At 42.4% G+C, this 18,841-nt stretch overlaps 1 protein-coding gene across 8 annotated transcripts in view; it reads left to right on the forward strand.

Moving 5' to 3' along the window:
- Positions 1-18,841, forward strand: part of rnf220a (ring finger protein 220a) — a 143,424-nt gene that overhangs the window by 108,478 nt on the left and 16,105 nt on the right. For 2 of the 8 annotated variants that reach the window (XM_036596485.1, XM_036596489.1), the window contains exons 4-9: positions 5,111-5,156; positions 8,562-8,657; positions 10,519-10,561; positions 12,081-12,185; positions 13,299-13,420; positions 14,128-14,254. In XM_036596485.1, coding sequence (XP_036452378.1) covers positions 5,111-5,156; positions 8,562-8,657; positions 10,519-10,561; positions 12,081-12,185; positions 13,299-13,420; positions 14,128-14,254 — 539 coding nt within the window. Of the gene's footprint in view, positions 1-5,110; positions 5,157-8,561; positions 8,658-10,152; positions 10,375-10,518; positions 10,562-12,080; positions 12,186-13,298; positions 13,421-14,127; positions 14,255-18,841 lie in introns of those variants that run through there. The other 6 variants (XM_036596490.1, XM_036596492.1, XM_036596488.1 and 3 more) reach the window with 4 other exon arrangements.

The raw sequence follows: 18,841 nt of genomic DNA on the forward strand, positions 1-18,841 counted from the left end.
TTTGTTGAAATCTAGAAGCATGGATTATTAATAGTATTATTATTAACAGTATGTGTCTGCAAGCTAAAAGTTGCACATGAAGTCCTATCAAGTCAGTGCTTTAGAAACAGTTTTGTTACCTGAATTTTTGATTTGTTACTAATCTTTAGCCTTCTATCATGAAAAGGGCAGTTTCAGTGGTCAATAACAGATAATTCTTTATTTTACTAAATATACTTTAAGCAGACACTGATTATGCCTTAGACATATATTTACATCGAGACCAATCAGCCATAATATTAAAAGTGGCCCTTGTGCTTGTATCCACACTCATTGTCTATTTTATCAGCTCCACTTACCATATAGGTATATTTTTTTGTAGGTCTACAATTACAGACTGTAGTCCAACTGTTCCTCTGCATACTTTGTTAGCCCCCGTTTACCCTGTTCTGTTTCTCACTACAAAGCACTTAAAACTGATGGCTTTATAATTCTGACTTTGTTAGAGGGAAACAGAATGGAAAGCCAACATTAATCCTTCACTATAACCTTAATAAAAAAAGCCAGTTCCCATATATTTGTCGCCTTCCTTCTCCTTATAACCGCAGTCCATGAGGCGAAGTTAGGGTTGTTTTTTTTTTAGTTATGTGTATCTTTGTTCTGGTGTCTCGTTAGCGAAAGCGAAACTAAACCTCTGTGTCTCCTCTGTTCCTGCTCTCCCCGCCTTTGTCGCTTGTATCAAAACGGGCTTCAACAGCATGACAGGAGAGACTGAAAGCTAGCGTCGATGCTTTCACGCCAACATCCCCTCCGACATGCGGGAAAAGTGTCTCCAGCCCTCCTTCTGCATCTCCCACTCTCACTGTCTGCGTGTCTCCTTTCATCTCTTCTCTATCTCCTTCCCTCCCACCCACCCCCCATCTTTCTCTCTCACCTACCTGTCACTTTGACAACAGGGCCTCAACATCGCCTCTCCTTGTTTTTGCTCTCTGGCAGTGATGGCTGCCTCTTAACAAGTCATTCTCTCTCATTGTCACCATGCAGGTTGAAGCAATAAAGAAGGGGCAAAAAAAAACTGCACACGACACAGACCGTACCCCTACTGCTCCCCCTTGTTTTGAGGATGTGTGCGACAAGGCCTGTTACTGTTGTTGTGACTGTAGAGTTGGATTTTCTGTGTACAGAATAGACCTAATCTCAATCTGAGCAAATATTTTGACTGAATAGGTTGTACTGATATTCTACATAGAACACTAAAATAAATTTCAAAGAACGCTTTGTTCTTTGAAATGTGTTTAAGGGGCTCTTTGCTTTGTGAAAAGGTTCTTTAAGTTAATGCAGAATGTGCTGTAAAAGGGTTCTTCTATCGTTACAATGACAAGCTTGTTACAATAGAATAACCCTTTTTGGTGCTATATAGAGCCCTTTTCAAAAAGGCTGCATGTAGAACCATTCACAGCACATTCTGCATCCATTTGAAGAACACTTTCACTGTGCAAAGAACCAATTAATCATGCAAAGGGTTCTTTGATTATTCATTGTTCTATTTAGAACTATGTTATTTATCAAATAACCCTTGAGGAACCATCTTTTGTAAATGTGTAGATACTATTATCTTTCAATGCTAGGGCTGAACTATAAATGTTGTGCAGAAACACTATAACTATATCCTTATAGTCAATGGTACCAATCAAAACTTTGGACATACCTCTTTTTGCCACATTTTAGAGTAATACTGAAGACATAAAAGCTTTGGAAGAACATATAGAATTACTACAATCAGAAGTATTGGCCTTCAGCTAAATAGGACTATTTAGTCCTAATCACCTCATCACAGCACACCTGATTGGCACAAACACATTAACAAGGACAGACAAATTAACTTTTAATAAGGTACTACATTTAGATTACTTATTAGGATGATGTATAATTGTGGGTGAATATTTTCTCCAATTTTCTCCAAATTTCACAAAAGTTCTCTTTTGAAAACGTGGGTTAGATGTTGTCTCTGGTAGACGAGAGTGTGTTTTCAGCTTAGGCCTGCTGGCTGGTGTAGTGGAGCTGAGTTGTGTGTGTGTGTGTGTGTGTGTGGAGGGGGGGTATTGGTTGAGGGGAGTGTGAGTGAGGGCTAGTGAGATCTGAGGTGCCATACAGGCGGATTTATGATGCCGGAGGAGTGCGTTTATTATCTCACAACCAGTGCACTGCCTCTGATGGGGCAATTTATCCTCTTTCAAGGCCCTGCCCTGATTTGTGTTGTCTCTTTCTCTTCCTCTCTCTCTCTTTCCATGTCTCTCTCTCTATCTCTCTGCTCCTGACTTGTCAGATCAATCATGTTGACTACACAAGAGACAGACATAAGGCTTATTACCTGAGCGAGGGTGCGTTGCCAACTGCCCAGCCTACCTTTACCTCTCAGCCATGATCATGCAGCCTCCGATGCTTTTTTGAACGAAAAAGTTCAGAAAAAAAAATCTGATTTGCTTAGTTTTCCACAACAAAAGTAGATGAATAGCCAAAACGCGTGGTGTCTCACTTTCTGAATTAAATTTGAAATAGAGCTATAAAAATAATGTAGCATTGTGCAAACTGCATGACTAAATTTACTAGCTGTTAAATATTCTCAAATATTCTTTCTCGTGACTTGATAGGTTTCTGATACCATATGACATACTGTTATCTATAAACGTAGACAAAAGTACAAAACTGAGGTTTCTTGATGGATGATGTTACTGTTTTTTAGCTGTGCAGTGCATAGTTTGTCGGAAACCACATAACTTTAAGCTTTGTACTTAAACTAAAACTAAAGTACAATTGAGATTATTTAACAGTTCAACATGAATGATAATTTGTACAAAGTTTATTGGTGGGATAAATGTTTTCATTACTTTTTAGTTACATTAGCCTCTCAGCTACTGTGAAAACTAAAGAATCAAACTTCAGGCTTGAAACATGTCTTGACTGATGGACTATGTTCAGGGTAAGATCCCATCCGTTTCCCATGTTTAATCCAACATCAAATGGAGATGATGTTTAAATTGGTTACTTTTTTGTAACATTTTCGCTCTCCTTCCTTTGTTAGGCCCTCGTCCTCACTGTTTCTCCTCCCGCTCCCCCTCTCTGTTCGTTCACGGCAGGGACAAGCTCGACTGCCAAATCACGTTGTTGGATTAGGGCTCGAGCAAATTCAATTTCAGTGCCTCGGCAGCGGCCGCCGCGGGTCCACGAGTGAACGTGGGACACAAAGTGAACATGACAAGGGTGACGTTTCCCCCCTGTCAGAGCGGACCACCTCATCATCACACAGCCTCATAAATGCCCAGCCACAGCCTACAATACAAACAATACAGAAAGAGAGGGAGAGAAAGAGAGAAGGACACAGCGAGCGAGAGAGAGAGTATAAACATGTGTATATATATTTTTGCTCAGTATCATTAGCACAATTAATATTAAAACATTTCTTCTATTGCTTTGGCAACAATACTGGCATAATTGCAGTCCGTGCTAATAAAACCATTCATGTGAGAGAGAAAGAGAAATAAAGATAAAGAGACAGCTGGAATGACAAACTAGAAAACACGCAGAGAAGGAAAAAAGTTCAGAATGAAAGGCAAAAGAGACACGAGAATGATTGTGCTTTTGTGTGTGTGTGTGTGTGTGTGTGTGTGTTTGAGAGAGAAAGAGAGAGAGAGAGAGAAGAAGAGAGACAGGGAGGAGGAGATGGAATAAGGGATATTAATGTTTGGGGTAGAGATGTGATTTGATATGTCTCTGCCTATTGTCGGCGGACGCTCGAGCCGGCCCGTTTAATATTTCCTGCTTTCTAATCAGTCATCTTCAATCGGCCAGGTCCATGAGGCGGGGGTTCAATGTAGCCCCCTCTGGCCAAGCCCGAGGGGGAGGTACGCTAACCCCCTCGTCCCACCTCCTCCTCCTCTTCTCCGCTCCCCTCTGCCTCCTTAATACAATGTTTACAAGCCTGCGCATTGTCCTCAACATATTTCAAAAGCCCTAAGTGCCCAAGGCGCTTCACTGACAAATCAAATAACAGCAAAATCATTTATTTCCTCCTGCCTCAGCCAAACTGCGAGAGAGAGAGAGAGAGAGAGAGAGAGAGAGAGAGAGAGAAGGAGGTTCTGAAGGACTGGATGAGCGCATCCATGAGAATGATTACTTCAATAAAAAAATTATAACCCAAATCTGCTTAGCAGAGGTACTTTTGGACAGTAATTGTTTCAAATACAGCATCGCCCTGGGCTGCCAGGATTGAGTGGCACAGAGGGCAGGGCTGAAACAGCTAAAGCCTGCTGTTGCTCTTTTTTTCTCATCTACACATGATTAAAACCGTGATTTGTGTAGCTTCATGCACTTTTGTCACTGCTGTCCTTTCTAATGCCCGCTCACATCTGAAGCAACGGAGAGCAAATTCTGAGCAAAAGTGAGTGGTCAAGAGCTTTCTGAGGAAGGGGGACTAGATCAAATGTGATTTGTTCCTGCCACGGCCAGAACCTTACCTGCACATCACCTCCTAGACGTGCCTCCATCTAGCACTGGCCTCACATTGTCACTGGGTGGTTGTCATCATAGGCAGAATTTGGGTTTCTTGTGGGGGGGTGCAACAAGTGTTAACTAATGCTTTTATGTGTGCACACAGGTACTGAGCCTACTGATATGCACAAACACTGAGACTCATGCCAGTTATTAAACAGCATATTGTCTTAACTACCACATAGGCTAACTCAGCTAACTTGCCATTGCTTGTTTGAATTGTGGTCTGAAGAGGCGACAGCTTCATCTTTAGCTGTTGTTTTAGCTTTAGTAAAGAAACAACGAATGCCCATTGTGTTTTAAATTAGGGGTTGTTGGCTAGCTAAATGGTAACAAAGTGAAAGCAGAACAGGACATTATTTTCCCGGTAATTCCACCATTCTACCAGTTTAAATAGACAAATGAGACATTCATTCTTTTGACATTTTTTTCGTTTCAATTGAATTTTAACACAACAAAGCAGTGTCAGCTCTGGGCAGCAGGAGACACAGTGATATTGCTTTTCTTTTACACCTATGGTTTTCATAACAATGTTTGCATTCTTCTGAATGTTCATCATGTCTTCTTTTCCTTCTCTCTACAGCAAGAACCCATCACACAAGGATATCACAGCACCAGGCACACCCAAGGTAAGATGGCCGCTGCCATGCAGCTTTTTCGACTCTGCCGCAATTAGTGGCAATAAGAGCCCTTCTCTGTTCTATTAGGGCATATGAAGAGCCCCACTTAACTGAGAGAGAGGGATTATGTGAATGAAAACTTCCTCAAATGGTCCTTTATTTCCTGCAGTAATGTACTTATGGAAAAGTGAGAGCTGGAGACGGTTTCCTGCCGTTCTTTTTAACAGTTATATGGTAACGACGCCAGCGAGAATGAGTTTATTGTTCTTCTCAGTCTTAATAGGATGTGAAGGAATCATGCACTGGCCTATGCTCTTCTGACTCTTTGATTCAGGATTTTTCAATTCATTTGGATCAAGTTGTTTAAAAAAGAAAGGAAATCATACTGTCTGAATATTAAAATATCGTTGACAAAGTTGGCAGAGAAAGGAGGGAAGAAGGAGAGATTTATGACATTTCAAATCACAGGAGACGTGCCAAGTATGGAGGCCCACTTGGCACAAAAGATCGATCTTATCATCGACTTCTGAGATTTGCTGATTCACATGTCCTTCCCAGAGCTGGAGAATCTTCCCTATCTCCCAGCGACCTGTGCACCTGATTAGATAGAGCTTTTTAATATCAGCACAGACCCACATCAAACCTTACCTGTAAAAGTGACACTCTAGGCTCACTGAGCTGTGCCTTTTGCTGTATCTCTCTTCAAATGCCATCAGGGGACATTCCTTATCCAAAAAGAACACTTAAAAAGGTGCAATGATTTTGATAAATGGTGCTTGAAAGATCAATTCATGATGTTATTGCAGTCTGGAAGACACTCGTGGGCTGAGACATAGGGAAACTAGAGCTTTAATCGCACATTAAATTTTACACCCAAACCCAGTATAGACCAGGAACAAATCCAGACCCAACCCATGACACTATGTTTTAAATACTAAATTCTTTCAGAACCACACTGAAGGTGAACAAAATTCTGTCAGAAGCTGACTGTAGCCCCGGAAAATTCTATCAGAACTCAACAGTATCCTGACAAAATTTTGTCAGACCCCAACTGTATCCCAACAAAAAATTGTTTAAGACCTAACTGTATCCCAACAAAACTATGCCCAAACCTAACTGTATCCTGACAGAATTCTCCCTGAGATCAACCACAACCATCCAGAGACCAAATGAAACTCCACATTCCTAAGGTTAAGTTATCTTGTATCCACAATGCCCAAATCAGAATGATTAGCTCGATTATCAGCTATCCAAAATTAAGTTAAAATTCCACTTTAACTAAAACAGCAGTAATTGTAGAACGAAATCCAAGGGGTCAAAAACAAGAAATGAGAAACCAAAAAGGTCTGAGACATGGTATGAGACCCCCAAAAAGTTCGGAGATGGACTATGAGAAATCTGAAGGCAGCCTGGTAAATATTAAAGAAATAGTGTCCAAATCTGGCCAAACCCAACGTGAATAGCCAGGTTCCGTTTGGGCAAATGTGACCCATGCCTAGTGAAAACTGGGCAACACTGGTGAGGCAGACAAAGGGGGTTGGGGTAGAGAGTCTGGGCCTGACGGAGCATTCCACAGCCTGCGTTTAGTATTCCGCAGCAGTGTGTGGAAAATGAAGAGGCTGACTGGGGCTAGGGTTTGGGGAAGGGGAGGGCGCTAGTACAGGCTAGCTGATGAATTGGGCCCGGCATGCCGGTTCTAAAGGGGATTAACCCTGCTTTGGCCCAGTTCGCTTTTATTCAACTCTCCAGCAGCCATTGCCATAGCGACACCATGCCAGCCCAGGCTGGTACTAATCCAGTGGTTCAGAGGCCAGCAGCAGCACTTAGTAGACTCTCCTTCCCATCAAACCTGAAATGAATAACTCTAATCAGACTCAAGATAAAAGCAGTTGCAACCGTTGTCATACTTAAATGTCATTATTTGGAAATTTTCCAGTGCTGGTAGCTATGAATGATTAGAAATTCTCATATTATGATGGGACTGTTCCATTTTTCATACTCAATATACTGCACGGCTATGTAAACGGTTTACATGCACACATACACACACCCTCTTTCTCTCTCTCTGTCTTGCAGTGACGCACACAATATTCCCTAAGCTCCAAAGGCTTTGAGTTCACAAATAAATTGTTTCCTGACCTTGCAATTCAAAAGCATAAGAAGCCATGCATAATGTCTAATTTACTGTCCCCGTGGAGCGTGCCTGCCATTTTTCACGTATTAATATTAGATTACAGTTGTCACCCACTAAAGCCGCCACCCCTACTCTCACTTTGATTAATTGGAGCAGATTGTAAATACAAATATTTTATAGCGAGCTCATAAAAAACTGGACGGAGATCAAGACTCCCAGTAAAGTAGAGCAGCATTTCCCCTCGTGCCTTTCTGCAGTCATCTGAGAAATTAAGTCAATTAGGTTTTCCATGAGACAGACCAGTAATGTTTCTCAGGGCTCTTGATAATAGATCGGCGTGTCCTGTAACGTTATCTCGTGTGATGTCCTTTTATCCCTCAGCCCGTTCCTGCTTTAATACTGGTGTTGATCAGACATGTGCAGAGTGTTTTTCAGTCTGTGTCTTGGTAGCATAGCATAATGGCAGTGATATCAGTGGTGGCTAGTGTTTTATTTTTCTATGTAGGGCTATGCCATACCTAGCTCTAGAACATTTGAACACTTTAACACCATGCAACATGGCTAGGTTTTTACCTATATATGGAAAAATAGGGGAAGAGTTCAGTTCAGTGTAGAGTCAAATGTAAGCTCTGAAGTAAAAATCCAGCTAGCAATAATTTAGGGTGACCATGTACTTTTTTTGGGACCTAGAATGCGACCGGCTGGGATTTCTAAATTGCTTAACATGTCCAGGATTTGGCTTGGCTTTCATGTTAATATTTGCTTTCTGCTGTCAGCCCTGTGCTCCCCTCCTATCAGATGTATTGCTGTAGTTAAAATGGAACCTTGTAGCCACCAATCAGCAACACGCAACATACATTTGTCGATTTTTATAGATAACAGCATGTCATAATGTCAGACAGTGTGCAGATTTATGTTGTGCTTTTTTGTTCATGTAACTTTGCACATAACATAATTTAAATTCATGAAGTGAGGTGATTAGTTAATTTTGTAAGGCACATTTTTGACCAGGAGAAAAATACTCAGAATCTTCCGGTAATAGTGATCCATCAGAAATGTTGAATGGGGAGCATGTTGCCTTCAGTTGACCTGGACAGCTGGTTCAGCTGTCAGCTTTGGCTACACAGGTTATTCACTGCTTGAGAAAGTCGAGATGTTCTCTTAGTTTTTTTTTTCTGCAGGAGCAGGGCTGTAGATGACATGTTTATCCTGTGGATGACTGCAGACTGCTCATCTCTCTCCCTCTCTCTCACTCTCTCTCTTTCTCTCGCGTTCCTCAGTCTCTCCTGTTGTCAGTGCACATTAAGCGTGAGGGCGAGTCTCCAGTCATCTCCCCGCTCTCCTCCGACGATGCGCACCATTCTGACAGATACCAGGTGAGACAGAGGGCCTCACACATGCATGGCAAGGAACACACACACACTCACAGCACTGATGCACATTCGCCAACTCTTTCACAAACTCTGACACGAACATGCAGATACGAAACACTTTATTTAAGTGAGATTCAAATCTGGTGGCAGGCTGAGATAGAAGATGACAACTGCCCGTTGACATACATTAAGATACCAAACAAATGCTTTACCCTGAAGTAAAGATTTTGGAGATAAGCGTACAATTAAGCGCAATGTCAAGTTAAGGATAGATTAGATACATGTGCTTTTGTGTGTATATGTGTTGCTGCCTTTCTCCATAATATTCTCCATCTTATCCCTGAATGGATCTGACTGCTGGCCATATTAAGAGCGAGTTAGATCTGCTGCCTCGATCTTCAGCTGAAGATTTACTCAGGCTGTAATGTGTGCCCTGCTCTGATATGTAATCATGCATGGTTTAACCCCGGGGCTAATCTCCGTTGGCCCCAGGCGCACCATGCTGCCTGCTATAACGTGTCCTTGAAATGTTTGTTTCCTGCTTTCTCCTCCCCTGGAGTCACAACTGGGTGGGACTGGGTCTCTCACCCCCAGCCAGGGAATGATGTCCTCTGCTCCAAATGGGCAGTGTCCTGGTAGCTCAGAACTAGGGGTAATTGTACCCCAAGGGGTACATGAACAGTTACCAGAGGGTACAAAAAAGATATTTTATTTACAAAAGAAAACCATATCTGTCATAAAAAAGACCCAATTCTTATAAATACTAAAATAACAAACAAAATATACATATAAATATATAATAAAATTGGTGCAGTTTTGGTTTCCTACTGATCTGTGATTAAGATTAAGGTGTGAAACTAACAAGCAAAGCTAGATCAAATTTCAGTTAAATTTCAGTTCATTAAAAAAGGGTTCACAGTCAAGCATTACATCTGTACATCTGGTGCCTTTCACAGTCCATTGGAGACTCTGGAGTCTTGTTTCTTTTATATTACACATACAAATGCATTGTATTTTTAGATTTGCAGGTGTATTTGAAAATAATAATAATCTAGTCTACATATTGTGTATTTGCACACTGTGTATCTATATATTTAATATTTTGTATTTACACGTTTTATTTATATTTACAGCTAAATACATCTATAGAAATACATTTAAGTTAACGAATATATAATAATAATAATAATAATAATAATAATAATAATATTCAGTAAGTTTGTTTCATTCATATTTACAATTCATTCATATAAATTCATTTGTACTTACAAATGTATTTGTAATAATAATAATAATAATAATAATAATAATAATAATCTCGTCTACATTATCGTTTATATTTATGCATACATACATTTATAGAAATATATTTATATTTAAACATAGTTAGTTATTTAAATACCTTTCTAGAAGTCAGCCTACATTTACACGCTGCTGCTCCCTAGTGGCGGCGGAAGGAACTTCATGTTCAACTCTGACGCGCAGGTCATGTGATCCGTACCAACATGGCGTCGGCGCAGTGAGACGAGCCCCTTGCTAACGCCAATGTTTTCAATCCTTCTGCATCCTTCTTAACCTGAAAACACATCTGTTTATTAGCATGAGAAGGATGATAAACACCTCGTAATACATTTAACGTCATGCGTTTTTGGACTTTTACTTTGTTTTCGCGACACGAGTAGAAATGGAAGAGGAGGTGCAAGCAAATGGCAAAAGAGAAGTAGGTTCACTCTCTTAATAAATATGTTGCACAATCCGCTTCAATCCAGTGATGTGCGCCTCATAGAGAGCCGCGGAACACACGCAGCGTGAACTTTGCAAACTGACTTAGAAGTTTTGTGTTTTCTTTTTCTCTTCCCTGCAGACGTTTTTACGGGTGCGGGCAAACAGGCAAACGCGACTGAATGGTACGTATTATTTTCATTACTGGTGAAAGGGGGAAATTTCCTGTTTTAGGTTTTAAGCAAACCGAGCCTAACTACATTACGCCTAAATACGCTGGTCTATTTATGCTAAGTAGGTTCGTTTGAGTTCAAATCGACTTTATTCTTATCTGATACACTTAGTTACAAAAAGGAAACCTCTTTAGTAAGTGGAATTTCTCAGCTTTGGTTGGGAAACAAACACAAATGAGACAGAAATAAATGAATACAGTCTAAATTACAGAAACAAGAAATGAATATGCTGATCTGTGTTTAAATGATACATTAATGCAGACAGCTGTATCTGAGGTCCAGTTATTAATTTTAGGGAGTCTTGGACCAACAGTCGGTGACTTCTATGTTCGGTGATGATCATATCTATATTGTTATCAGATGCGAAATATCTGGTCATGAGAGACACAGCATTACATTGTAAACCCATTGCAAAATTACACAATACCATTGTCGCTTTTTCTGATCAGTGTTTTGTGTTGGTATCTGGTACCCCAAATCTTTAGGCTGTGATGTGAGGTTTGTTAGAATTTAGTGAAGCTTGGCCTTGACGCCAGTCAAGTTGATCTGCTGTCTGGGGTTTGGGGGTATGACAGGTGTGATAGTCATGATGGACTGATTGAAGATGCTGGGGGTCTTGTGAGCTACAAGGGCACTCGGACGCTCTGATTTGGCCTTTGTCAGGATCTGGAGTGGAGCCGGGCTCCTCACACCTCTCAGAGTGCATCAGCCAAACCCTTGTCACAGCACACACAGAATGATCTTGCCTAAAGCTTACCATATCACCAGGTTAATGTAATGGGTCTTTTGCATGGTAGCATGGGGTGCCCGAACTCGAGACTCAAGTTTGGATGGGAACTGCTATGAGGTGTTGCAGTTTTCCAGATGTAAGAGGCTTAGATATTGCTATTCTAGGGCTTCAACAAGTGAGCAAAATCTATGACGTCAGTTAAGCCAAAAAAAAAAAGAAAACTCTGTTGGCATCTTGTTTACTTGAAAACAAGTGCTTTGCCTTTGCACTGTTCATATTTTACATAGACATTTCATCAAATGCAATCAGTACACTACAGGAAGTTGATATGGCCTTCTATTGTTTCATTATAAAACAAGAAATTGCTTGTTGAACAGACATCACTTTGAATGATGACAGTGGCAAAAGGAGAGAAAATGACATAAGTAGTATAATCAGATTACAGAAGTAATTATTAGTTGCAGCTTTATAAGCCTGTATTAACCGAACCTATCCTAGGTCCAGAAAACTGGCCCCAGTTTTTAAATGGTCAAAATATGGCCTGAACTAATGATAGGGGTTCACCAATGAATTACATGAAATACATCTTATCTTATCGTGTCTTATTACATAGCTTATATCAGAGCAGAAGTCACAGGTGAAGCTGTTTCTAAGTCAAGTGCATTTCTGCAGTCCCCTTGTCTGTAGCGCCTGCCCAAGCAGAGGATCTCTTTAACCCTTCGCTTCTTGATATGTCAACAGTCGATGACCTCTGCTGGTGCAGGCGCTACGGCAAGGAAAGCATCAAAAGCTCCCCCACCCCAGTGCCCCGAGGTGTGCCCCTAGCTCCGTGCTGCCTTCACTACGGTAAGATTGCCCCCCCCCAAGCCCCCTCACCCCTCAGCCAGCGCAGCCAAGGCTAATGGAGTTGTCTTTGTTTAAACCCACGGCCCCTCTCCGCGTATTTCACCTCTCATCTGAGACGCTGACTGGAAAAACTCCTGCCCTCTCTAATTAATCTGCCTCTTTCTCTTCCCATTTAATGACGCCCAACGGCCCCCTCCATTACCGTTCGCTGTGAGATTATGAGGCTGGGCCCATATCCCCCCATATCTCTCTGCTCTCTCTCTGCCAGTCTGTCTTTCTCACTTCCCCTGAAGTTATGGCACGTCCTCCCTCCTCCACCCAAGTCCCCCTTGGCCTTTCTTGGCAATCGTAGCCCCCTAAAAATTAATGTCCCCACGCACCATTTGCAGTTAAGAAAAAGCGACAGAGACTTACGGCGCAATAGGCTCTGTTCTGCTGCGTTAAATTTCTAATTATGCACGTGGGGAGAGGAAACGCATGAGTGTTAGGGATTGACGTTTGGCCCACAAAAGCTTTAGGCAGAGCTTTTCTTTCATTGCCCTGCGGCATATGATGATCAGTGTTGTTGTCTACTGTACTGTTAGATAGGACTGGAGACTTGATTGGTTAGGTGACCTGATGAGTGGGCTTTCTGATTAAATCTTTGAGCTCTTTTTTTGTTTTTTCTCTGTGGCTGCTCACACCCATGTTTGGCCATGCTGTTCAGCAGACATGCATGGTCAGTGATTCCTGTTTGTAGTTGTTTGGTTCAACCAGAACCTGATATAGCACATTACGGGTAATTTTTTTAGTATGACTGATGGGCCCTGAAATGTCAGACAACATATTCCATGTCACAACATGATGCATCCTTACTATGACAATGCACGTTTACCACTGGCGGTGTTGATTATCTCATTAACTTGGTAACTGTTATCAGATATTAATATGATTAGACCCAGCAGTTCAGCATAAATAGCCGGGGTCTAGTAAAAGGAAATGATGTAAACACAAATGCTTGTTATTGCTCTATTTTGATTGGTACATGTCTCTCTCTCCCTCCCTCTCTCTCTCTCTCTCTCTTTCTGTCTCTCTTTCACTGCCCCCTCTCCTCTCCTCTCCTCTCCTCTGCAGCCCGGATTGGCAAGATGAAGCGGCGAAAGCCAGAGGATGGGCAGGTATGTCCACTGTGCAGCGCACCGCTGGAAGGGACTGGGGAGGAAATGAATAGGCATGTGGAAGAGTGTCTGTTGAAGGTAGCCTCATGAACCCAGGCCCACAGGCCTCCGAAACTTCTCTAGTGTTTACGCTGTCTCCTCCCCACCTGCTTCTTTCTCTGGACGTCGTAAAAACCCTCACACATACACTCACATAAACACTCATGCTCATATTCCACTGACAGTGGATGACTAATACACAGGTCAAGCTCTGTTGTTAACATCCAAAATAGTAGTCACGTCAGTGTCCAGGGAAAGCGGTATGGCGGTCACACTTTCCTAAAGGGAACCTCCCACTTTCTGCACTTCTTACATACGTAGAATAGTTTCTACATGATATGGCGAGGTTGACTTCCTGAACTTCCTGACGAAATGGTCTCTCTTTTCATATGTAGTTTTTTACATCAGCGAAGAAGTGAAATGCCATGGATCACTTCTCTCAGTAGTTCAGGATGCATCACCTGTCTGTCTGTTCCTCTCTAATCCAGTAGCTGTAGTAATACTAATGCACTCTTGGTGGTTGGGTGTTTTTTATGTAACTTTGCATGTAATTTGCCAGCTGTTTACCTCAGACCTAATAGTTATTAAAATGGAGGATTTGTCTGGGGAACATTCATTCAAAAATAGTTTCCAGTGCTATTTTATTTATGTATTTTCATGTAAGTTATCTTGTTCTACGAAGACTCTAGGAAACATTAATAGAGAAGTACACTGAGTGCATTTTCTCACTGCCTCTGTTCTCTCAGAGAGAAGGAGGCATAGAGGAGGACCAGGCTGACGTGGAAGGAGAGAACGGCACCCGCTTTGAGGAATATGAGTGGTGTGGCCAGAAGAGGGTGCGAGCCACCTCTCTGCTGGAGGGAGGCTTCAGAGGTAAGCTGTTTTCAACTGAGATGCCTAAATGCCCCTGCCAATCATGTTTGCCCTACAAAATCCTTTCTGAAAATATACATTCATGTTCTTTGACAGATAATTGTAGCCTTAAGTGTACTTTTTTAAAGCGTGTGCACATGCCTTTTGTGAATGTATCATTAGTGGCCATTGTCCAGACAGGGGTCAACTCCAGCTGGCTCTGTTCAGCCGTGTAAGGAAGGGAAGGAAAATACATTTGGCTGTGGAATTGACCTGCCTGGTTCAGTACACAGAGCTGTGGGGGAGAGAAATGGATTTTTGACCTTTTGGTTCTTCCTTGTCCAGCCATGTAATTTTAGCTTTCAGCCTACCTCTTTTCTCCTGAGACAAGGAGCCACACATTGCAATACCCACACATGCTGGCAAAGGCCCACTTTCTGAAAGTTTCAAAGGAAACCGGTTTTGTTTATAAATAATTCACCACTTCTGATGAGTTTCTCACTTGCTAGTCCTTCTCCCATGTGATAGGCTTTGCTCTTAAGCAGTGCAGAAGCCAACACCGTGTTCACTCTTTGATGTAACATTTTTAAAGGAATTGAACAGCTTCAGAATGCTCTTTAGTTATGCTGTGCAGATTTTTTTCTTTGGTTATTGGTAATATATTTGCATCTTGTCCTCTAACACTGCTGCATCCTCAAATGGATACAGTTGGCGAAGAGCTTCTCCTCCTCAGGGGCCTTTAGTAAACTTTAGCACTCTTAAGAGAGGCAAGATGTTTCGATCGTGAGCGGAAAAAAAAAAAAAAACGGAATAATATAGCCACATATGTGGAGGGGTGAAAAACAGCTTAGTGCCTCCTCTAAGACCTGGCTAGACAACTGGTGTGGCTGGATCAATTAGGAATGTGACCAGCGCTCAGTCTGAGCAGGAGATATTTGTCCTTTCATCTGTAGCCAAGAGGTGCCCTCTCGCAACCCTGTGAAGTGACAGTGATAGAGAGCTGTAGCAATGCAGAGGTAGCTCACTGGCCTGCAAAACACTTGAAAGCCCCATCCTGCACCCCCCAGGGCGCTCAGAAAGGTGGATTTGCCTTGAAAGCCCTTGGCTGAAGTCCTCGAGCGGCCGATGGACCCTCGTAGTGGAATCCCTCCAGTCCCCGGGAGAGGATGGGGAGAACGCAGATAGGGGGGTTGAAGAGAGCCTTTCAATCGGATAAGACGCCTATCGACTCCAGCACCAGTCTCTCTCTCTCTCTCTCTCTCTCTCTCTCTCTCTCTCTCTCTCTCTCTCTCTCTCTCTCTCTCTCTCTCTCCTTCCTTCTGTCTCTCTCTCTCTCTCTGAGGGCCAGGAAGAAAGCAGAGGGGAAATGCTTTCAACTGAGCAAAAAGATCATGAGAGAAAGGGGGAAGAGAGAAGAGAAATCGAAGAGGATCAGTTTTTTGGCGCAGAAGCACTGGCCCTCCTGTGTCCCAGGCTTAGGAGAGCTGTGAGCCTGATGTACAGATAGGCGTGGCGGCTATAGAGGACGGAGGGATAGATCGAGGGAGATGGAGGAGATTTGGTGCTGAGCACAAGGGATGCCGAAGCCTTTGTAAATCATTTCTTTATAGAAGGTTTCTGTACTCTTTCCTCCTCACTTCTTTGAGTGGGACATGCTAAATGCCATCCTGATTGGGGGAACTTTGACCTGTTCAACATACTGTGAAGGGACGATAAGTGTCATGGCAACAAGGTGGAGGGCCCAAATGTGTTTCATGTTATTTATGTCTTGTATCTTTTTGTGCACTCACATTGTCCCACTGCTGTCACACTTTCCTGCAGTGACATATGTAGATTAGCATGGCGTGTCAGCCCCTACATATGTAGATTAGCATGTAATATAAACTTGAGGTGCGCTACAGCAGAGAAAGAGCGTGTAATATGCATGTCGAGGTTAGCATGTAATCTTGTAGGTGATTGTATGAGCACAACATTTGTGTAGCTGAGCCATTGATGTTGGTCCTAATGTGGACAGTGTAGCCAAAAAACCTTCCTATATTATTTGATTTTCACAATTATCTATAATTAGCACTTTCTGATGGTGGAAAACACAAATTCTACACTACACTTCTTTTGTGCTTTCCATCATTTCACTGCTGAAAATAGATCACTAACAGTACTGTGTGTGTTGTAGCAAGTGGACGGCTAGACTTCTCCCTCCTTGTCTTGTGGATCTTGTGAAGATGTGTACCAACAAAGCAGCTGTTCAGAATTCAAGCCTTGGCTTCTGATACCAAATTGATTGTTTTAGTACATCAATTATGCATTATTGTTATAAAAAAAAATAATTACAAGAGTTGCAATGTTTTGATCATTATTGTTATCATTTTATCACACAAACCTTTTTGGACGCAACTTGCATCTGTTGCTAAGGTTGCTTTTTTTCCCCCCTAAAGCTTACTTGACATGCCTTTCTGACAGTAGTGGTCTGTGTCTGCTTAACCAGTACTGGGTACACATCCTGTGTGTGTGTGTGTGTGTCTGCATGGGATGCTATGTTGATCGGGTGTGTGTTGACGGTGGAGGGGAGGAGGAAGGCCCCGTCCCAGCGGAGGGGGGCAGGCAGAGAGAGGCCGTGCAGCAGCGTGCATAATGCGGCTGAAAGGCAGTTAGAGCGGCGCTGACCTTTTCAGCACAGATTAGATTGCCTGCCAGGAACGCTTAACAGCAGTGCCTGCCCCCCACAACACCTCTCAGGTATACAGCCCTGCACTGCTTACATGGGGCTATAGAGGGCTTGTATGTGTTTGCTTGTGTGTATTTGCATCTTTCTGTCTAGTTGTCCCTTTTACTCACCATTCTGTGCACAGGGTAAAGCTAACGTAAGCACATCAGTGCTTGAACACTAATCTGACATATTACATTGCTCTAGTTGTAACAAACCAGATTCCAGTCTAAAGCAGAGTGTTCCTCTGCTGGCAATGATCAGGCTGCGCCTACTAGATCAATGCTCCAGCACTGCCTTCCTGGCTCTAGTCGTGCATTAGTAACTACCCGCAGGATCCATAGCTTGATCAATTGATTGGATTAACAGTGATTTTGGGCTGTGTGGCCTGCCACATCATTCCCAGTCCTGGGTGCCATTAGTGGTCAGGACAATCTATTTATTTGGATTTTTTTTCTCATTTCTCTGGTGCTTGTCCCCACATCTCCACAGTAAATTAACAAAAGATTCAGTCTTTCAGTTGAAAAGAAATCAGACTTTCAGTTGAATCTTTATAGGGCTTTCCTAGATTGAACAGCAAAAGACGCAGTGTCTTTTTAACCTCTGATTTCAAATTATTTCAGTCATAATGAATATTAGGAAGTTAGAACTTGTACATCTACTTATAAAAATGAGAACAGTGTAACGTTTTCTGTAAAAGTATTTCTTCATTTTTACTTTCTCGGTGGCTAAAATTGCAGGGTGTCCCTAGTCCTCGCAGCTAGTGAGTCTCTTCCAAGTGGAGCTTTCTGAATGAGGAGACCAGATTTATGCAGCTGAGGCATTGTTCACATATGCCAGCGCAGCCACAGGGACCAAATAAAACTTAAAAGCTTCCTTTTATTTGATCACTAAAAACCATCGGCGTGTTGTTTTATAAAAAAGAAAAAAAATCTGGTGCAGGTGGGTGAGTGTTTGTGACATTTTATCCTCTTTCTGGCCTGTCGGGCTCCCTTTATGGAGGCAGGGAGAAGCCTGGGGAGAGCTTGTCCTTCTTCTGGTCTTCCTCACTTTTACTCCATGTGCTGAAAGCTTTCATTCTTCCTACAGCTGAAGACCGTGCAGCAGCCGTCCACTCCAGCATCAGTCAGTTGGATGAGAGGAGGCAGCAGTCCGATTTCTCATTCCTCTTTTCACTCACCCTGTCTCTGCACACACACCGCCCAACACTACTCAATCAGCAGTATCTGTACCCCGTACCCTCCACCCGCCACAAAAGCCGTCAGGCTGTTCTGCTTGCATTCCTGCCCTAACTAGAACTGAAAGCAGCAGTCAGCCGCAGGCTGGAGTTTGTCTGTGCGCTCATCACTGGGTTTATAGAGATGCCAGTCAGCTGCTGCGCCCCTCTGCCTGACAGGCCTCTGACACTAGCCCTGTTTAGCCTGCCTGTGATACCTGCACTTGGCCTAGTATGTGGAGCCACAGCCATTTCCGCTTCAATCAGACTGCTGGGTCAGCTAATTAATGTTGCTTTGGCCTCTGCAAAGTGGGTGGGGGTGGAGCAAATTGAGGCAAGACAATGAGTCACTGCAGCTTAGATGCTGAAAAGCAAGGCTTTGATGTTTACGTGTTAAGTATAGGTCCGTACATGTTCTTCATAAAATATTAATCAGTATATCGCTATTGTTAGAAGAAAACCTCATATCTCCAAAATGGTAACTTTACAGGGGAAGGAAAAAACCCACTTTACTTTTAATGTAAGTCAATGGATCCAGACTTTTTCCATGTAATTTTGGGTCATTTCTTTTAATCCATTCATCATGAAATTTCCTTACAATGTAAAGGGTAACGGGCATTTTCAAGTTGTCAAAAACTGAAAAACGTCAAAAAAAATAGAGATACAAGGTTTTCTTCTGACAACAGCG

Source organism: Colossoma macropomum, unplaced genomic scaffold, assembly GCF_904425465.1.
Source record: "Colossoma macropomum unplaced genomic scaffold, Colossoma_macropomum, whole genome shotgun sequence".
In the NCBI taxonomy this organism is placed as follows: domain Eukaryota; kingdom Metazoa; phylum Chordata; class Actinopteri; order Characiformes; family Serrasalmidae; genus Colossoma; species Colossoma macropomum.